The following is a 21,854-nucleotide window of genomic DNA, read 5'->3' as shown; positions in this document are numbered from 1 at the left end:
AGTCAATCTCCTGCTGTATGCTGGAGGGTGGCAGGGCGGTCTCCCAGAGTTGCTTGTATGGACCTATACCGTCAGAAGTTACTCAGATAGCAAAGGAATGAGAGCAGAAAGAAATGACACTAGGGGGGTTATTGGCTAAAGGAAAATTCACTTTGCACTGCAAGTGCACTTAAAAGTGCACTGAAAGTGCACTTGGAAGTAAAGTCACTGTAGATCCAAGGGGGACATTCAAGGAAAATAAAAACCGCATTTTAGCTTGCACATGATTGGATGATAAAATTAGCAGAGCTTCCACTCATTTCAGATCTACCCCTTAGATTTAGAGCAACCGCACTTCCAAGTGCACTTTCAGTGCAAAGTGGATTTGCCTTTTGTAAATAACCCCCTAGGTGCTTTGTGTAGAGGCAAGTACATACTATAGAGCAATGATTCTCAAACTGTGTGCCGTGACACACTAGCGTGCTGCTAGAGATTTGCAGGTGTGCCGTGGGATATTTTGGGGAGCCGTTAGCAAAAGGCTGTAACAGCAGTCAGAGTGACCATTACACCCACGGGGCCAGGGTGGGAGGAATTGATGGCAGTCTGTTTTGGAGCACAGCGTGACACGCAGCACCCATCGCGAGGCAGTGGGGACCCGTCCATAGGGGGCGCACGGGTACCGCCTCACCCAGCTGTAAAAAAAAGGCCCTTTAAAAAAAAATATTAAAAATTTTCCTTTAAGTGCACTGTGTTCGGGCTCCGGACACATGTGCACTATGGGAAGTGCCACGTCAATGCAATCACGAGATTGCAGACGAGGCGCTTCATTTGCAGGATTTTTACCTGCTTTGTGGCGCAATCCATCGTGCTGAACAACTTCCACCCATAGTATCACTACGGGCGGGTGTGTTGTTCTTCGAGTTAAGACGTTACTTCTGGTTTCCCTGTGCCAGAGGGAAAACGGAAGTGACGTCAGAAGCTCCGTGGAACACATGGCCTGAGCGGAGCTGGTAAGTAAGGCTGCAAAATAGGTGAACTGCTTGGTGCTCGCAGTCCACTCAGCTGTGTTAGGAAAGCGAATGACTAATCGCTTTCCTAACACTGTACCGCCTCTCCACCAGTCAGGTGCCGGGTCTGTTACCTGTCACCTGATTGGCTGAAACATCAGGCGCCGCTTTTGGACGCCTAACGGGAGGCAGGAGACGCATGAAGGACCCCACTCGTCGCCGTCACCCGCTACCCCACAGACACAGGGTAAGTGCTGGGCAGTCAGCGGAGGGCGCACTGGCAGCATTTGATGGGCACACTGGCACATTTGATGGACACACTGGCAGCATATGATGGGTAGTTGGGCACACTGGCAGCATTTGATGGGCACACTGGAAGCATATGATGGGCACTTGGGCACACTGGCAGCATTTGATGGGCAGTTGTGCACACTGGCAGCGTTTGATGGGCACACTGGTAGCATATCATGGGCAGTTGGGCACACTGGCAGCATACGATGGGCACACTGGCAGCATACGATGGGCACACTGGCAGCATATAATGGGCACACTGGCAGCATTTGATGGGCACAGTAGCAGCGTTTGGCATAGTAGCTGTGTTTGGTGGCACAGTTGCTGCATTTGGTGGCAGCGTTTGATGAGTACAGTGGCAGCGTTTGGCACAGTAGCTGCATTTGATGGCACAGTGGCTGTGTTTGATGGCACAGTGGCTGCGTTTGATGGCACAGTGGCTTCAATTGATGGCACAGTGGCTGCGTTTGATGGGCACAGTGGCTGCATTTGATGGCACAGTGACTGGGTTTGATGGGCACAGTGGCTGCGTTTGATGGTACAGTGGCTGCATTTGATGGCATAGTGGCTGCAATTGATGTTTTTTTCAAAACTTTTTCAGTTTGTTTGTACCCTCCCCAAATATTTTGAGCACCAGCCGCCACTGCCGCTGTCTTAGACTTAAAGGTGCCTGTCCCCTCTTCTCTTTTATCTACACTACAGCTTTATTATAAATTAAATATATATTTAAAAATAAATAAGTTCTTCACCACAAAAATTGTTAAATCTTTTCAGGTGTGCCGCAAAATTTTTTAGATCTTTTTGGTGCATCGGAAGACAAAAAAGTTTGAGAAACACTGCTATAGAGGGATATGCTTTGTTCATTTTAATTTCAGAGGTTTATAACCACTTTAAAGTTTCTTGATATAGCACTGCAAAATATATTATTTATATGGTATTTACAGAAAATGGTTTTAAAGTGAAACGAATAACCAAAATAGATCTTAAAGTGATCGTAAAGCTTCGTCATTTTATTTTTTTAAAATAACAAACATGTTATCCTTACCTGCTCTATGCAAGGGTTTTGCACAGAGTGGCCCTGATCCTCCTCTTCTGGGGTACCTCCGCGGCGCTCCTGGCTCCTCCTCTTCTCGAGTGCCCCCACAGAGAGCCGCATTTCATGGGGGCACTCGTGTGGGCACGCCCCTGAGTCCTACTGCTGCGTCCCTTGACAACACAGACAGCAGGACTCGGCCCCGCCCCCGGCTGCCGTGTCAATGGCTCCTGCTGCTATTAATCTATCCAATGAGGACCCAAGGCAGTGGCTGGAGCTGCTGTGCTTGTTCCCGTTGCTGGAATGATCGGGTTCAGGTAAGAAAAAGGGAAGGGGTGGTGCTGCAACACAAAAGGTTTTTCACCTTAGCCACTTCCCGTCCGGCATATAGCAGTTCAGTTCAGTTATCCTGAAAGGGTATCATATGATGTCCAGCAGGATAACATGCCCGCGCGCACCCGTGGGGGCGTGCAGCACAGCGGTCATTGGTGCTGTATGTCCCTCTGACACACTGCATCTTTGATCGTAGTAAGGAGCCTCTGATGGAGGCTCCTTACCACGTGATTGGCTGTGACCAATCACAGCTGATCACAGCATGAACCAGGAAGTGCCAGTAAATGGCTTTCCTCGGCTCGCGCTGACAGGGAGAACCGATTCGCGGCTCTCCCTATCGGGGGGGGGGGGGTCTGTGCTTTAATTATCAGCACAGCCCCATCAAATGTGCCACCAATAATGCCAATAAGTGCTCATCAGCTGCCAGTCAGTGCCCCATCAGAAACGAATGTCAGTGCCCATCAAAGTGCCAATCAGTGCCCACAATAGTGCAAATCAGTGCCCATCTCAGTGCCCATCAGTAAAACCTGTCAGCACCTCATCATCAGTGCTTCCCATCAGTGCCATCTATTAGTGTCCATCAGTGCCACCTGTCAGTGCCCATCAGCGTCGCAAATCAGTGTCTATCAGTGCCCATCAATGCCACCTGTCAGTGCCCATCAGTCCTGCCTGTCAGTGCCCATCGGTGCTGCTTATCAGTGCCCATCAGTGCTGCATATTAGTGCCACCTATCGGTGCTCATCAGTGCTTCATATCAGTACCACCTATCAGTGCCCATCAATTCTACATATCAGTACCTCCTCATCAGTGCCGCCTCATCAGTGCCCGTCAGTGAAGGAGAAAACAAAATTTTATAATGAAAACAAAGAAAAACTTTTTTTTTCAAAAATTTTGGTCTTTTTTAGTTTTTTTAGCAAAAAATAAAAACGCCAAAGGTGATCAAATACCACCAAAAGAAAGCTCTATTTGTGGGAAGAAAATAATAATAATAAAAATTTAGTTGGGTACAGTGCTACATGAACGTGCAATTGTCATTCAAAGTGTGACAGCGCTGAAAGCTGAAAATTGTCCTGGGCAGGAAAGGGGGGAAGGTGTCCGGTATTAAAGTGGTTAAAGTGGTTGTAAACCCTCCCCCATAACTTTTGCACATATAAATCATCATTAAAAGCACTGCTAGTCGCTGTATGTAGATGTCACCTTACTTGTTCCATTGGCTTGTAATCTGTATTGTTCTTTGTAGTGACGTCGCCATTAAGAAGTGTGCCGTTAGAACACCATGTCTGTCATATCAGCTCCCCCGCGGAACTACGCCGAGTTATCACAAGACTACAGTCTCATTCATACACCCCATGTCTATGCGGAGATTGCAGCTGAAAGTGCGGAAGTAAATTGCACTAAGGACTCGGAAGACAGTGGTGAAGATGGCCCTGTCTTTATCACAGGAAGCACAAACTTTAAAACAGCTGTAATAAAGTAAGGAATATGATAGAAATATAATGCAGAATGTATTATGCCGCGTACACACGAGCGGAATTTCCGTCAAAAAATTTTGGATGGTTTTTCCGAAGGAATTCCGCTCAATCTTGGCTTGCATACACACGGTCACATAAAAGTTCGCTGAACTTTTGACCGTCAAGAACGTGGTGACGTACAACACTATGACGAGCCGAGAAAATTAAGTTCAATGCTTCCGAGCATGCGTCAAATTGTTTCCGAGCATGCGTAGGAATTTTGCGCGTCAGAATTGGTACAGGCGATCAGAATTTCCGATCGTAACTTTTTCCGACCGAAAAATTGAGAACAAGCTCTCAATCTTTTGCTGGCTGGAATTCCGTCAGCAAAAGTCAGATGGAGCATACACACGGTCGCATTTTCCGACCAAAAGCTCTCATCGGTCTTTTGCTGGCCGAACTTCCGATCGTGTGTACTGGGCATAAGAATGCCTTTACCTCCACATCGACCCCTTCAATGAAAGAATGGGAGTCACGCATTAACCACATTGCAGGGATAGAGGAGCTAATCTAGATCACCCAAGATAGGATTTCCAGCTTCACGACGGTATGGAAAACCTGGTTTAAATACCGTGATTCTCAAGTATACCAAGACCTGGTGCGAGATAATAGTTAGCAAGCTAACCGCGGCTAATCTCTGCTATAGATATGTCCTGACAACACGGGAGGCATTCACATTCTAAACATAGCACTGAGAGGAGTAGATGGGGAGGGTAGCTGGTGGCCATCCCACCCTCTCTCCTAACTTCTATCCTCCTTTCACTCCCCCCCTTCCCCTTCTCCCCCCTTTTCCCATCCCTCTCTTTTTTCCCCATCTTCTCTCCCTTCCTTATCCCCCTTCTAAAGGAGCCCCAACAGGCAGAGAGTTTACCCTACACAAACCTCACAATTTAAGAATGTCTTAACATGATCGCTATGTCTTGTCTTGCCATGAGTGTTGACTATAGCTTAGGCATGAAGTACCTTGTTAGCTATGTTGATGATGTGTATCTTTTGTTTGCACTCCAGTTGGAGCCTTATGCTTTTGTATTATTATATCTGTAATGTCTTTCATTACCTTTAATAAAAACCTTTATGGTAAAAAAAAGAATACCTTTACCTACTGGCTGGTTTACAAAGCAGCATTGGAGGGGGGGAGTTTACTTCCACTTTAATGCATGAATGCATTAAGGTGAAAAACTGTGAGGGTTTACAACCTCTTTAAGTCCAATGGTCGACTGTGAAGCTTTAATTTAAAAAATGGCTGTAACCACAAAAAATACCCTACTGCAGCCCCAGCCTCTCTTTGGGGCAGAGGCTTTGATTGGTTGGTTGGGCTGCTGTTTTTGAAGTGGAAGCCTCAAGTAGACTTACGCACCTAAAGGTTATTTTTGAGTTTTTGTCTACATCCAAAGCTATCTTCCCAAATAGGATTTCGTATTTCATTAAGATAAGAGTGATTTTTAGTTAGTAAGAAAGGTTAAGGCGATAAAAGATTTCGTTCTGAGAATGCAACAAAGGAAAAGATTTCATTTTGTTGAAACGTACAGCTTTGTAGATTGAAGAACTGCTTACCATTGCTGGAGGTTATGTTGAGACATAAGTGGAACACTTCATTTTGAACTTAGAACGCCATTCAGAGGAATGCATGTGGTTTTATATAGACATGGGTCTACATCAAGGTTTTCTACCTACCCTGGAGCACGTTTATATGCAATATGTTTTATGGAACTGAGGTGCTTCCAGCAGTGTCAACATACTGCTCAATTTATCTGTCTGTAGATCCAGGCTCTGATGGGCAGTACTGTCTGGCTTAAAGAGAACCTGCGCTGTTAAAGCTATGCCTTAACAATGCAGACACAGAAAACAGACACCATTATTGTCTGTAGGCTCCATACAACTAATCCTGTCCACATCACCACCCAACCATGCCTTGTTTCTCCACTGTATGCAGTGGTGACCATCTTCATAGAGATTTTCTTTAAAAGAAGCAGAAAGAGAGGTGGAGAAATACAGAAAGAATGAAGTAGGAAGTTCCTTGCACTACAGATTGTCTGGGGCACCTTCCTATCCAGCAAGTAAAACAGCGAGAAGCACAGTAGTGACATCTCCAAATCCATGAGAATAGCAGTCAGAGGCAATGCCTTAGATCATATACCGTATATACTCGAGTATAGGCCGACCCGAATATAAGCCGAGGCACCTAATTTTACCACAAAAAACTGGGCAAACATATTGACTCGAGTATAAGCTTAGGGTGGGAAATGCAGCAGCTAGTGGGTAAACAATGCCCATCTACAGCCTCACTGTGCCCATCTGCACCCTCACTGTGCCCATCTGCAGCCTCACTGTGCCCATTTGCAGCCTCACTGTGCCCATCTGCAGCCTCACTGTGCCCATTTGCAGCCTCACTGTGCCCACCTGTATCATCAGTGCCCATCTGCAGCCTTACTGTGCCTATCTGCAGCATCACTGTGCTCATCTTCAGCCTCACTGTGCCCATTTCATTGTGCCCATCGGCAGCCTCACTGTGCCCATTTGCAGCCTCACTGCCCGTTTGCAGCCTCATTGTGCCCATCTCCAGCTGTAACTTTGATAACTAAAACAGCGGGTGTCTCCCGCTGTGTCCTTGCCTCCTCCTCATTCGTGATAGACGGAACACTGATACAGTTTCCCAGCATTGTACCAGTGTTCTGTCTATCACGGACGAGGAGGAGGCGGGTCTTTGTTACAATGGACGGCCACCAAACAGACTACATGACACAGCGGGAGACACCCGCTGTTTTAGTAATCAAAGGTACAGCTGCAGATGGGCACCCTCACTCGAGTATAAGCCGAGGGGGGGTTTCAGCCTGAAAAATGTGCTGAAAAACTCGGGTATATACGTATGTCAAACACAAGCCCTAAGGGCCGAATCCGGCCCTCCAGGCCTTGTCATGTTGCCCTCGCAACCAGTTTTGCAGCCGGAAATCAGCAGAACTCCACCTAGCGACCTACGGCTCTCACCCTCCGCTCCCAATCACTGCTGTCACTTGTAAACACAGAATCCTTCTGTATTTACAAGGGACAGCTTTTCTCTTAGCACCTTCCGGATTCAACAGATCCCTACATGCACTCATGGTGGGGCACAGCAGAGACAGATCTCCAGAATCTGAGAGAGAGAACATTCTCCCTGCAAGAGGAGAACACAATGTGTGGCGATGGAGCTGGTATTCTATACACCTTTCCAAGACATATCTAGCTGTTCCGTAACAGATAGCAAACCACTTCATATTAAAAGGAACTTTTAAAAATAAAATATGGGAGCTACCAGCGGTGGCACGTTTTTAAATCATTATCCTAACCCAGACCAGCCTTTCTCAACCAGGGTTCCCTCGAGAAATTATCAATTTCTGCCTCTCAGTTAAGTAACCAACAACACCAATGATCTTTTTAACTATCTGTAAGGGGGATTCTTGCCACTATGACCACAAATGTAAGAAGCATTATTCCCAGTGATCACCAATATAAGGAGAATTCTTCTACTGACCATCACACTAATCTATGTAAGCTGAAGAGATAATAATTATCAGCAGGGGTTCTCTGAGACAGGACGGACTACCTTCTTCAGTAGATCAGCCAGAATCATAATGACAGCCCCACATTTTTAAAAACAACTCGGGACTTGCAGCACCCCTGCTTGAGTGGGCACAATTAATTACTAAAAAGATCCTGGCAGGGTGGCAAGCTCCAGGGCTGTCATCCACATCCTTGTTTTAAAAGCAGAACTCCTTATATAAAAACTCATTATAAAAAAAAAACAAAAACATAATATTTAAATTGCTCACATTGTTTAAAGTGGTCTGAGCCTTTGCATGTCTTTATCTGGCCCTTGGGATTTCCTCCCACAGTTATGAAGTGCTAATCCTCTCACTGATATGGACGATGGGCCAATATTCCTCCCACTGACACCAACAATGGGGCACTATTGCTCCTGGTGATATGGATGATGGGGCACTATTCCTCCCACTAACACCAACAATGGGGCACTATTCCTCCCACTGACACCAATGATGGGGCGCAATTCCTCCTCCTACTGACCACAGTCATATTTTTCCTCCCACTGACCACAGTCCGCTCCCTGAAGTCTGAAGGATGGTAAAGTGGCCCTTTGTTTAAAGTTTGGAGACCCCTAAATTATTAAAAATTCTCACCTACTCTTCAAGCAAGGCCCAGTGGTGCTCGTCTTCTGGGGGGGGGGGGGGGGGGGGGGGGAGGAGGAGGATATGTGGGGTTCGTAGCACGTCAAAACACCAAACCTACAGTATTGAGATACCAGTTTCCACAAAGGACCATATTTATTAAAAAATCAAGACCAGCTCTGTAAGTAGCCAAGTCCAGGCTCCCTGTTAATTGGAGAACTGTAACTATGACAGGGAGTGTGTATGACTTCTGCAGAGAGGCTGCTGCTTCCACTGCTTCTTCCACTGCATGCAGAGGTGTAGGGTCCTTCTCTACAGTATGCTGGCAGGGGTCAGGCTTTTCTAAAAACAAACTGTAATGCCGCGTACACACGACCGGTTTTCCTGTCTGAATAAACTCTGAAGGTTTTTCCGACGGAGTTCCAACGGAATTCCACTGAAACTGTCTTGCGTACACACGATCACACCAGAGTCCGACCGTCAATAACGCGGTGACGTACAACACTTACGACGGGACTAGAAAAAGGAAGTTCAATAGCCAGTAGCCAATAGCTTCCGTACTTGCATTAGAGCATGCGTCGTTTTTGGTCCGTCGGAACAGCATACAGACGATCGGTTTTCCCGATAGGAATTGGTTCCGTTGGAAATATTTAGAACATGTTCTATTTCTAGGTCCGTCAGAATTTTCGAAAAAAAAAGTCCGATGAGGCCTACACACAATCGGAATATACGATGAAAAGCTTCCTTCCGTCTGACTTTTTTCTGCTGGACATTCCGCTCTTGTGTACGTGGCATAAGGCTTTGCATACCTTGTGTTGTTATGCACCTGGAATGTATTTAGCTGCTATATACTTTAGGTTAATTTGCGCTTTAAAGTGATTCTGTTGCTAAAATAAAAATAATAATGTCTCTATGTAAAGAAAAAAATGAATCCTGACTCGTTCCTCTGCTTAAACTGCTGATCTTTATTCTATACCGTCGCTGAAGAATCTTCAGTATCCAACACACTTCCTAGTCCCCAACTGAATGATGTGGTTCAATTAGATGGCCCCAGCAACACTACGGTGTCCTAGAGTGAAGTAGGGGTCAGTGGATCAAACCATGGCATGCACAGAGGGACCAAGCATGATTTTTCATTAAAAGGGAGTTCTGCCAAATTTTTTTTTTAAAGTCGGCAGCTACAAATACTGCAGCTGCTGACTTTTAAAATATGGACACTTACATGTCCAGTGTGCCCACAATGTCTGCACCCGAAGCAGATCTGTCCCTTGGCTCTCAGGTGGAGGCGCCACCATCTTCGGTAAGGGAATCAGGAAGTGTAGCCTTGCCGCTTCACAGCTTGGTTCCCTACTGCGCATGCGCAAGTCGTGCTGCGCGATCCCACTGGTTCCTGCTGTCTTCTGGAACCTGTGTGTCCAGAAGACAGCTAGGGGGACGGAGGAGGCGCTTGAATATGGCATAGATAACCGCGGATATTGCGCTGATCTATGCCCTGAAGTGGGAGCAAATACCTGGATTATACAGGTATCTGCTCCCCCATGAAAGGTGCCAAATGTGACACTGGAGGGGGGAGGATTCCGAAAAGCGGAAGTTCCATTTTTGGGTGGAACTTCACTTTAAGCTTTAAGCTCTTCATGAGAGCAAATATTGGCAGTGTGGGAGCAGGTCAATTTAAAGCAGTTGTAAAGACTAACATTTTTTTTTCTAAAAACAAAAACAAACATGTTATACAAAAAAAAAAAAAACTTTTGGGGTCCACTGTCGGCACTCTAGGTTCTGCCTCTTCTCAGTTCGCCACCATAGGCAGATACTTCCTATGGGGGTGCACTTGCGGGCTTGCTCCTGGGCTGGGTTGTGTGCATCTATAGACACACACAGCCCAGCTCGGCCTCGCCCCCCCCTCCCATTCCCTCCTCACAGGATTTGATTGACAGCAGTAGGTGCCAATAGTTTGCCCTGCTGTTGAGTCACCTGTGAAAAGAGAGAGAGAGAGGAGAAGAGCTGCTGCAGACCGGCAGCTCTTTTCTTGTACCTGGAGTTCTGCTTTAAACTTGGTGCTCTGTAAAGTCTGAATGAAAAAAATGACAGTTGGTGTCTGAACAGAAACACACCCCTGACATTTAATCCTCTAAATGTATACATCTCTGTCTGTCTCTCCTCATGGCTCTTCCAAATCATAGACAGAATGCGTGTTTCGGGATTCCTGGAACCTATTGTGGAGGATCCTGGCTTATAGGAGATGAATCTCAACCAGATGTGATGCCTTTGATTGCAGAGGTTTGTATTACTATGAACACCAGCAGACATGCCATGTTTTCCATTTACTTTAATTTCATTTAGCATAATAAGTGCAGCGCTTTGTAATTAGTAGGGCCCTGGTGAATGGGGGGGCTTTGTAGATTTCAGCATCTTCCACATAAAGCTGAACTCCAAGCAAACAGCTAACTACACAATTGTAATACATATAAAGGGAGTTGTTTTTCTTGCTAAAGTATTTCCCAATTCTGCTCAGCCATTCTTGCAATTTACACACCTCTGTCTCACTGCTTAGCAAGGAAGAGGAATCCAGAGTTTCCTTGGGAATGTCTTTGTCCCCTCCCCACCCCCACAACTTCCTCATTGAATACTATCAGGTTCAAGTTGTGTCCAATGAGCAGGAAGGTGACACAGGAAACTGTAAAGCTGAAACAGGAAATAGTATATTCATTGACATGGTTGTGTAGTTTGTCATACCCATTTAAGAGAGTGTCTCTGTGCGTCCCCGGACCTCTGGCCACATGTGGTGCTGCACACCCCAGATGCTTGAATCCTGCTTGTCTTGCGAAATAATGCTCACAAATTGAGTCAGGATTTTTTTTTTAAATAGCTCGTATGGCAAAACGCTTGTAAACCACGTTACTCGCAATCCAAGGTTTCACTGTACACTGTAGTAAAACAAGGCAAAAGTTTCCAAGCCACATCATGTGCAGAGTTATAGGGCTACTTGGCAGCTGTTGGAGATGGTGTAACGAACCCTTGGCAGTTGAGTCACCGCAAAAAGTGAACCGCCGAATTCATCCTTTGGAAAGTAGAAAGCTCTATGTGCTGGGCAGTGCCTTCCGACCAGCAGAGCCGATAAGATGGATCTGCCAGAAGAATGAAATGCCGCAGTACTCCTCCATCGTGTAGCGAAGATGGCATCAGAAGGCCACTCCGGATGCTCATTAGGTTAGGGACTAACCTCCAACGGTTATCTCTAGCAGCTATGGACTCTTTTAAAAGATCTCTTGGTCTACATCCCCTATACTGGTGCCTGATTTTTTTATATGTGTGTTTAGTACTATAGCGTTCGCCCGTGTAAGAGCTGCATTTTTGCACAGGTGTTCAATGCATCCCCAAGCAGGCAGTCCCACTGAAGTCTATTTGGATGCAGCACCTGCACAGACACAACCATTGCTCCCAATTTGACATTTGTATAGGACACGCACCCACACACACACACAGATGTCAAATTGGGAGCAGTGGCTGTGTCCATGCAAATGCTGTGTCCCAACTGACTTGAATGGGATTGCCTGCACAGGGATGCATGGAACACTTATGAAACCCTGTCCAGGGAACGACAGCCCCCGTACAGGTGTGTATGCTATGGTACACCTTATAGTAGGCCAAGTGTGAACGAGGCCAAATAAGACTAGCAAAAGTGTGCCTGTTCATTGAATGAGGTAGAATTCGGAAGACCTTGTAGCATGAATAACTTATATTAAGATGTCCATAGAGTGATGATTAGCAGTATGGAATATGTAATGTTCTGCACATCATGGGAGGTATGGCACCTGCAGCACAGTGTATGGAGAGGTGACCCCATCACACTCCACCATGTACTCAACACATAATTACAACACATCTAATATCTACCTCAGAGCTCCCATCAATGAATCAGAAGGCTGTTATTTACCAGGCTACATGCACATCTGCACATCCTGGACGGCAGCCTTCATTTTCACATACGGTTCTGTAGATGTCATTGGTCACCTGTATATCGGGCAGTGTGTTTAAAGGATCGATGTGCCTTTAAAACTCAACTCTGTGCATTTTTTAAATTTAAAATGGCAGCTTGCGGAATGTAAAACGAGCTTAGGTTAAAATACTGACCTTCAATCTAGGGTCATCTCCTGCAGTACTTCAATGAGAAACGAAAGTATGGAACTGGTGGGAATTTTAAGGCACAGGTTGAACTCAAAATAAAATTTAAATGTCAAAAGTTTATTATCCATAATTTGTTAAAATAGACAAACATTCACATTTCATAAAACATTATCAAAACACAGTCTTGTCCCATTAATTCATTCACAAAATATATATGGAACTGTTTAATTCAGCTTTTCCTAAACTAAAGTGAAAATTTGTTAATTTCCAGGAGAATTCAGGCCGTCTTGGATGCCAAACACCACTTTGGGTAATGATTTTGTTCTTTTACCATACTTGTTTCCCTAATTTTGTCCAACCCCTGAATATGTGGAACCCACAGCACCTACAACAAGGTTCCTCTGTGTACTGCAGTCCTAACTCTATATTTTAACAGTAGATAAATTAAGGGCAAGTTTGCCTGGAGGGATCACATTCCTCCTTAACCCCTTCCCGCCCACGCTATAGCTGAAAGACGGCTACAATGCAGTTCTCCTGTTCTGGAAGGGTGTCCATGGACATCCTCTTAGAACCACGCCTCCTGCATGCCCCCCCCCCCCCCCCGGGCGCGCATTGGGCATGCTCTGTGACTGCTGTGTCCTTTGGACACAGCTGATCACGGATCGTGGTAAAGGGCCAATCACAGCTGGTCACATATAAACAGACTTGCTGGTTATAAGCAGTCCTTTCCTCACAAGTTGCCTCTGTGTGAGGAAAGGAGTGCCAATAAGCGGCAAGGCTGACAGTACATTGTTTACACTGATAATCATGGCAGCCCCATCAGTGCAGTTTATCAGTGCCGCCTATCAATGCCCATTAGTGCAGCTTATCAGTGCTGCCTCATCAGTGCCCATCAGGGCAGCTTATCAGTGCTGCCTCATCAGTGCCCAGCAGTGCATCCTCATCAGTGCCCATCAGTGAAGAAGAAACATTACTTATTTGCTAATTCTTATAACAGAAACTAAAAAAAAAACTTCTTTTTTTTTTTTTTTTTTTTATTTTGTAGTCTTTTTTTAGTTTACTATGCAAAAAATAAAAAAACTCAGTGGTGATAAAATATCACCAAAAGAAAGCTCTATCTGGCTAAACAAAAAGATAAAAATGTCATTTGGGTACAGCGTTGCATGATGATGGTGCAATTGTCATTCAAAGTGCGACAGCGGCTGAAATCTGAAAATTGGCCTGGGCAGGAAAGGGGTGAAAGTGTCCTGTATTGAAGTGGTTAAAGGCATGGGGACACATTGGATGCCCAGCAAAAACACAATGGCAGCAGAAGGCATCTAATATGTCCCCATGGCAAAATTAGCAAGCAAGCTATACAAAAAGATGGCAACCACCCCAAATAGAGCCATATACTAAGGGCCCCCCGTTCTGATATATGACCCCATTCAAGACTCTGCAGGTCGGGAATTTGGGGACTAAGAATAGTAGAGTTTAACATCAAATATGGGTTTCATCTGCCCTACAGACTGCCTTGTTTTTATTCAGGCCCGATCTGATCCATATTTCCACTTATATATTAAAGCAGAGTTCCGCTTAAAAAAAAAATTAAAAGTCAGCAGCTCCAAATACTGTAGATGTTGACTTTTAATAATCGGATACTTACCTGTCCCAGGGTCCAGAGATGCGGGGGAAGCCCGTCTCCCCCCTCCTCTCTGCAGAGCCAGCATAGTCGCTGTGGGCGCCTGGGTGTGGTTTCACAGCCGGCTCGTGCATGCATGAGCCGCGCGCCGTGACTGTCCGGGCAATCATCTGGGACCTGTGACATGTCCCAGATGATTGCCAAGAGGGTGGGGGGAGAGGTGATCTCCCATCCGGTGCTGCGTTGTGCCGGGAGGAAGTGGAAGTTGGAATCCTCTAAAAAGAGGGTATCTGCCCCCCCCAAAAAAAATGACATGCCAAATGTGGCATATGAGGGGGTCACCTTCCCTTAAAGCGGAAGTTCAATTTTTGGATGGAACTCCGCTTTAACCAGACATTAGTGGTAATGCAATGCATTGCTGTAGAAATTGCAAACACAATTAAGATGATTTAATTCAAGCACTGTGGATCTGTCACTATGATAGGCCCCCTCTCTGACCGATAGTGAGACATGGGCACCATGACACCTGGAACGAGATTTACAGAAAGCAATGGCGATGCAGCAGTTATTTACATCATGCAGTTCGGTTTCAGTTTCTTATAGCACATGTCAGTGAAGGGTTATTGCAGATCGGTTGCTATGAGTTGTTGAATTTGCACAATTCAGGCCCTGTAGCAATTTCACTACAAACCCACAAAAAGCCTATGCAATGTACAAGCCATAACGTACACCACAGGCAGGCCGTATGCTAATGTGAATTAAAGAGATGACTAACTGCCTTCTACAGGATGCACATCACACATCTGCAATGAATAAGACTGATATGGGAACAGCTGGGAGCTCTCTATGTGATCACAGGATGAGTGATAATAGATAGAAGTGTATATTCAATTAATACTTATAATAATGACAAAAGAGAACATCTGCTGAATCATCTAGAATATGTGCAAGGAAAGAAGTTTGATTGTTCTGGAAAACAGTATTACAAGATAACAGCAAACACTCAGCGAGGGCTGGAATAATAGCAGATTCCACCATCGCAGCTCCAGGGTGAATCGCATTTAACCTGTTGCTGTCTGTAACACAGAACAATTTTTTAAGATGGTTTCTGGGGGAAAAGGTTTTATTGGAAGGATTAGTCAAGCCTTTTGATATTCAACCAGTGACAGTGAAGGTCCGAGACATACACAGTATCTATACTGGAGGGGGGTCCTGATGTGGCATTTAGATCTTATCCTTTGGCGCTCTTGCATTATTGCGTACACCAATGAAAGTATCGCAAATAAAGGCTATGTCTCCAAGGGAGTTGGATGCAGAGGCAGAGCTTGCAGGATTTGTGCTTGTGCTCAAATGCTCTCTCGAAGGCCTGTTAGAGATTACCGCATATCCAAACCCAAGAACAAAAAATCCTAGCTGAGGCATGATGGAAATTCAACCTGGAATGAACATCACTCTGTCATAACATTATGACCACCCACTGTAACCTGTCGATGTATGGACTCCACCAGCCTATGCTGTGTTATCTGGTACCAAGCCCTTAGTAGCAGATCCTTTAAGTCCTGTAAGTTGTGAGGTGGGACCTCCATGGTTCGAACTTGTTTTTCCATCATATCCCATAGATGCTCAATTAGATTGCGATCTGGAGAATTTACAGTGCCTTGAAAAAGTATTCCTACCCCTTGAAATGTTTCGCATTTTGTCACGTTACAACCAAGAAATTAAATGTATTTTATGTGATAGACCAACACAAAGTGGCACATAATTATGAAGTGGAAGGAAAATGTTAAATGGTTTTCACAATTTTTTACAAATAAATATGTGAAAAGTGTGGTGTCCATTTGTATTCAGCCCCCCTGAGTCAATACTTTGTAGAACCACCTTTCACTGCAATTACAGCTGCAAGTCTTTTTGGGGATGTCTCTACCAGCTTTGCACATCTAGAGAGTGACATTTTTGCCCACTCTTCTTTGCAAAATAGTTCAAGCTCTGTCAGATTGGATGGAGAGCGTCTGTAAACAGCAATTTTCAAGTTTTGCCACAGATTCTCAATTGTATTTAGGTCTGAACTTTGACTCGGCCATTGTAACACATGAATATGCTTTGATCTAAACATTTCCATTGTAGATCTGACTGTATGTTTAGGGTCATTGTCCTGCTTAGGGGCGGATATAGAGTCTAGACTCGGGAGGGGCACTGCCAGAAAATATGTTTTTTTGCGGGCAAATTATCGGGAAAATGGCTAGTGTTGGCGCTTCAATCATCTTAGCACCATAGATGTTATGGTGTCAGGATGATTGAAGCGCATTATTTCTATTGTTACATTGTAATATGAAATGAAATAGTTCAACTCACCATAATGCAGAATCAGCGGGAGCCCTGAGTGTGTCACTTGCCACCATCGCCTACCACCAGATGCAGATTGTCACTTGCCACGTCACCTGCCACACGTTGCGGATTGTCACTTGCCACGTCAACCTCATTCTTTGGATTTTTTTCTTTAAAAAATGGGTTATATATTGTGTTTGTGTGCCCTAAACTTAAAATAGAACTATAGGCAAAAATTTTTATTTTATTTTGGATAGAGTAAGGGAGGTTTATAACCCCTGTAAGCTTTACTTTTGCCATATTTGTCCCATTGTGGAGATTTCCCTTCACTTCCTGTCCCATAGCCAAACAGGAAGTGAGAGAAAATCTCTGCAAAATAAGGGGATTCCTTGGGGTCCCCCAGATCAGCAGAACTAGATTTCCCCTCTATTACTTTTCTGGGGACAACCCAAAATTTGGGATTTTCTTTTACTTTCACTGTCAATGAGAATGGTAAACAGGACAAATAGACAGGATGAATCTCCCTAACGGGGGAACAGACAGCTATAAAAAATGGACAGGGGTTCTAATCCCTCTCCACTCTATCCAAAACTAAAAAAAAGTTTTGCCTTTAGTTATACTTTAACTCTAGTGTATTTTTTACTGATATTTTACACTTGATAAACTGCTGTTCTAATATTATGTGGCATTAACCACTTGCCGACCGCCGCACGACTATATACGTCGACAGAGCGGCACGGGCAGGCAAAAGGACGTGTATGTACGTCCTTGCCTGCCCGCGGGTGGGGGGTCCGATCGGACCCCCCCCCGGTGCCTGCGGCGGTCGGCAAATCTTCCCCGGCGATCGGAGGTGAGGGGGAGGCCATCCATTCGTGGCCCCCCCCTCGCGATCGCTCTCAGCCAATGGGATCATTTCCCTGCCTCTGTATTGTACACAGAGGCAGAGGAAATGATGTCATCTCTCCTCGGCTCGGTATTTTCCGTTCCGGGCCGAGGAGAGAAGACTGCAATGTAAGTGCACCAACACTACACACACAGTAGAACATGCCAGGCACACAAAACACCCCGATCCCCCCCCCGATCGCCCCCCGATCCCCCCCCAATCACCCCCCCCCCCCTGTCACAAACTGACACCAAGCAGGTTTTTTTTTTTTTTTTTTTTTTTTTTCTGATTACTGTATTGGTGTCAGTTTGTGACAGTTACAGTGTCAGGGCAGTGAGTGTTAGGCCCCCTGTAGGTCTAGGGTACCCCCCTAACCCCCCCTAATAAAGTTTTAACCCCTTGATCACCCCCTGTCACCAGTGTCGCTAAGCGATCATTTTTCTGATCGCTGTATTAGTGTCGCTGGTGATGCTAGTTAGTGAGGTAAATATTTAGGTTCTCCGTCAGCGTTTTATAGCGACAGGGACCCCCATATACTATCTAATAAATGTTTTAACCCCTTGATTGCCCCCTAGTTAACCCTTTCACCACTGATCACTGTATAACCGTTACGGGTGACGCTGGTTAGTTTGTTTATTTTTTATAATGTCAGGGCACCCGCCGTTTATTACCGAATAAAGATTTAGCCCCCTAATCGCCCGGCGGTGATATGCGTCGCCCCAGGCAGCGTCAGATAAGCGCCAGTACCGCTAACACCCACGCACGCAGCATACGCCTCCCTTAGTGGTATAGTATCTGTACAGATCAATATCTGATCCGATCAGATCTATACTAGCGTCCCCAGCAGTTTAGGGTTCCCAAAAACACAGTGTTAGCGGGATCAGCCCAGATACCTGCTAGCACCTGCGTTTTGCCCCTCCGCCCAGCTCGGCCCAGCCCACCCAAGTGCAGTATCGATCGATCACTGTCACTTACAAAACACTAAACGCATAACTGCAGCGTTCGCAGAGTCAGGCCTGATCCCTGCGATCGCTAACAGTTTTTTTGGTAGCATTTTGGTGAAATGGCAAGCACCAGCCCCAGGCAGCGTCAGGTTAGTGCCAGTACCGCTAACACCCACGCACGCACCGTACACCTCCCTTAGTGGTATAGTATCTGAACGCATCAATATCTGATCCGATCAGATCTATACTAGCGTCCCCAGCAGTTTAGGGTTCCCAAAAACGCAGTGTTAGCGGGATCAACCCAGATACCTGCTAGCAACTGCGTTTTACCCCTCCGCCCGGCCCAGCCCAGCCCACCCAAGTGCAGTATCAATCGATCACTGTCACTTACAAAACACTAAACGCATAACTGCAGCGTTCGCAGAGTCAGGCCTGATCCCTGCGATCGCTAACAGTTTTTTTTTGTAGCGTTTTGGTGAACTGGCAAGCACCAGCCCCAGGCAGCGTCAGGTTAGTGCCAGTAGCGCTAACACCCACGCACGCACTGTACACCTCCCTTAGTGGTATAGTATCTGAACTGATCAATATCTGATCCGATCAGATCTATACTAGCGTCCCCAGCAGTTTAGGGTTCCCAAAAACGCAGTGTTAGCGGGATCAGCCCAGATACCTGCTAGCACCTGCGTTTTGCCCCTCCGCCCGGCCCAGCCCAGCCCACCCAAGTGCAGTATCGATCGATCACTGTCACTTACAAAACACTAAATGCATAACTGCAGCGTTCGCAGAGTCAGGCCTGATCCCTGCGATCGTTAACAGTTTTTTTGGTAGCGTTTTGGTGAACTGGCAAGCGCCAGCGGCCTAGTACACCCCGGTCGTAGTCAAACCAGCACTGCAGTAACACTTGGTGACGTGGCGAGTCCCATAAGTGCAGTTCAAGCTGGTGAGGTGGCAAGCACAAGTAGTGTCCCGCTGCCACCAAGAAGACAAACACAGGCCCGTCGTGCCCATAATGCCCTTCCTGCTGCATTCGCCAATCCTAATTGGGAACCCACCGCTTCTGCGGCGCCCGTACTTCCCCCATTCACATCCCCAACCAAATGCAGTCGGCTGCATGAGAGGCATTTTTATGTCCTCCCGAGTACCCCTACCCAACGAACCCCCCAAAAAAGATGTTGTGTCTGCAGCAAGCGCGGATATAGGCGTGACACCCGCTATTATTGTCCCTCCTGTCCTGACAATCCTGGTCTTTGCATTGGTGAATGTTTTGAACGCTACCATACACTAGTTGAGTATTAGCGTAGGGTACAGCATTCCACAGACTAGGCACACTTTCACAGGGTCTCCCAAGATGCCATCGCATTTTGAGAGACCCGAACCTGGAACCGGTTACAGTTATAAAAGTTAGTTACAAAAAAAGTGTAAAAAAAAAAAAAAAAAAAAAAAACACAAACAAAAATATAAAATAAAAAATAATAGTTGTCGTTTTATTGTTCTCTCTCTCTTTATTCTCTCTCTATTGTTCTGCTCTTTTTTACTGTATTCTATTCTGCAATGTTTTATTGTTATTATGTTTTATCATGTTTGTTTTTCAGGTATGTAATTATTTATACTTTACCGTTTACTGTGCTTTATTGTTAACCATTTTTTTGTCTTCAGGTACAGCATTCACGACTTTGAGTGGTTATACCAGAATGATGCTTGCAGGTTTAGGTATCATCTTGGTATCATTCTTTTCAGCCAGCGGTCGGCTTTCATGTAGAAGCAATCCTAGCGGCTAATTAGCCTCTAGACTGCTTTTACAAGCAGTGGGAGAGAATGCCCCCCCCCCCCACCGTCTTCCGTGTTTTTCTCTGGCTCTCCTGTCTCAACAGGGAACCTGAGAATGCAGCCGGTGATTCAGCCAGCTGACCATAGAGCTGATCAGAGACCAGAGTGGCTCCAAACATCTCTATGGCCTAAGAAACCGGAAGCTACGAGCATTTTATGACTTAGATTTCGCCGGATGTAAATAGCGCCATTGGGAAATTGGGAAAGCATTTTATCATACCTATCTTGGTGTGGTCAGATGCTTTGAGGGCAGAGGAGAAATCTAGGGTCTAATAGACCCCAATTTTTTCAAAAAAGAGTACCTGTCACTACCTATTGCTATCATAGGGGATATTTACATTCCCTGAGATAACAATAAAAATGATTAAAAAAAAAAAAATGAAAGGAACAGTTTTAAAATAAGATAAAAAAGCAAAAAAATAATAAAGAAAAAAAAAAAAAAAAAAAAAAAGCACCCCTGTCCCCCCTGCTCTCGCGCTAAGGCGAACGCAAGCGTCGGTCTGGCATCAAATGTAAACAGCAATTGCACCATGCATGTGAGGTATCACCGCGACGGTCAGATCGAGGGCAGTAATTTTAGCAGTAGACCTCCTCTGTAAATCTAAAGTGGTAACCTGTAAAGGCTTTTAAAGGCTTTTAAAAATGTATTTATTTTGTTGTCACTGCACGTTTGTGCGCAATTGTAAAGCATGTCATGTTTGGTATCCATGTACTCGGCCTAAGATCATCTTTTTTATTTCATCAAACATTTGGGCAATATAGTGTGTTTTAGTGCATTAAAATGTAAAAAAGTGTGTTTTTTCCCCAAAAAATGCGTTTGAAAAATCGCTGCGCAAATACTGTGTGAAAAAAAAAAATTAAACACCCACCATTTTAATCTGTAGGGCATTTGCTTTAAAAAAATATATAATGTGTGGGGGTTCAAAGTAATTTTCTTGCAAAAAAAAATAATTTTTTCATGTAATCAAAAAGTGTCAGAAAGGGCTTTGTCTTCAAGTGGTTAGAAGAGTGGGTGATGTGTGACATAAGCTTCTAAATGTTGTGCATAAAATGCCAGGACAGTTCAAACCCCCCCCAAATGACCCCATTTTGGAAAGTAGACACCCCAAGCTATTTGCTGAGAGGCATGTCGAGTCCATGGAATATTTTATATTGTGACACAAGTTGCGGGAAAGAGACAAATTATTATTTTTTTTTTTTTTTTTTTGCACAAAGTTGTCACTAAATGATATATTGCTCAAACATGCAATGGGAATATGTGAAATTACACCCCAAAATACATTCTGTTGCTTCTCCTGAGTACGGGGATACCACATGTGTGAGACTTTTTGGGAGCCTAGCCACGTATGGGACCCCGAAAACCAAGCACCGCCTTCAGGCTTTCTAAGGGCGTAAATTTTTGATTTCACTCTTCACTGCCTATCACAGTCTCGGAGGCCATGGAATGCCCAGGTGGCACAAACCCCCCCCCAAATGACCCCATTTTGGAAAGTAGACACCCCAAGCTATTTGCTGAGAGGTATAGTGAGTATTTTGCAGAGCTCACTTTTTGTCACAAAGTTTTGAAAATTAAAAAAAGAAAAAAAAAATTTTTTTTTTTGTCTTTCTTCATTTTCAAAAACAAATGAGAGCTGCAAAATACTCACCATGCCTCTCAGCAAATAGCTTGGGGTGTCTACTTTCCAAAATGGGGTCATTTGGGGGGGGGTTTGTGCCACCTGGGCATTCCATGGCCTCCGAAACTGTGATAGGCAGTGAAGAGTGAAATCAAAAATGTACACCCTTAGAAATCCTGAAGGCGGTGATTGGTTTTCG

At 45.1% G+C, this 21,854-nt stretch overlaps 1 protein-coding gene across 5 annotated transcripts in view; it reads left to right on the top strand.

Annotated features, from left to right (window-relative positions):
• The window catches only part of ST8SIA6 (ST8 alpha-N-acetyl-neuraminide alpha-2,8-sialyltransferase 6), a 222,968-nt gene that overhangs the window by 34,094 nt on the left and 167,020 nt on the right, over positions 1 to 21,854 (top strand). For 2 of the 5 annotated variants that reach the window (XM_073629720.1, XM_073629722.1), the window contains exon 2: positions 12,711 to 12,749. The exons of the other annotated variants lie outside the window; for them this stretch is intronic. In XM_073629720.1, the coding sequence (XP_073485821.1) occupies positions 12,711 to 12,749 (39 nt within the window). The remainder of the gene's footprint in view (positions 1 to 12,710; positions 12,750 to 21,854) is intronic. 5 annotated transcript variants of the gene reach the window in all.

The sequence above is a fragment of the Aquarana catesbeiana genome, linkage group LG05 (assembly GCF_042186555.1).
Source record: "Aquarana catesbeiana isolate 2022-GZ linkage group LG05, ASM4218655v1, whole genome shotgun sequence".
In the NCBI taxonomy this organism is placed as follows: Eukaryota; Metazoa; Chordata; class Amphibia; order Anura; family Ranidae; genus Aquarana; species Aquarana catesbeiana.
Note: the sequence above shows the minus strand (reverse complement) of the source record. Positions and strands in the feature narration are given on the sequence as shown.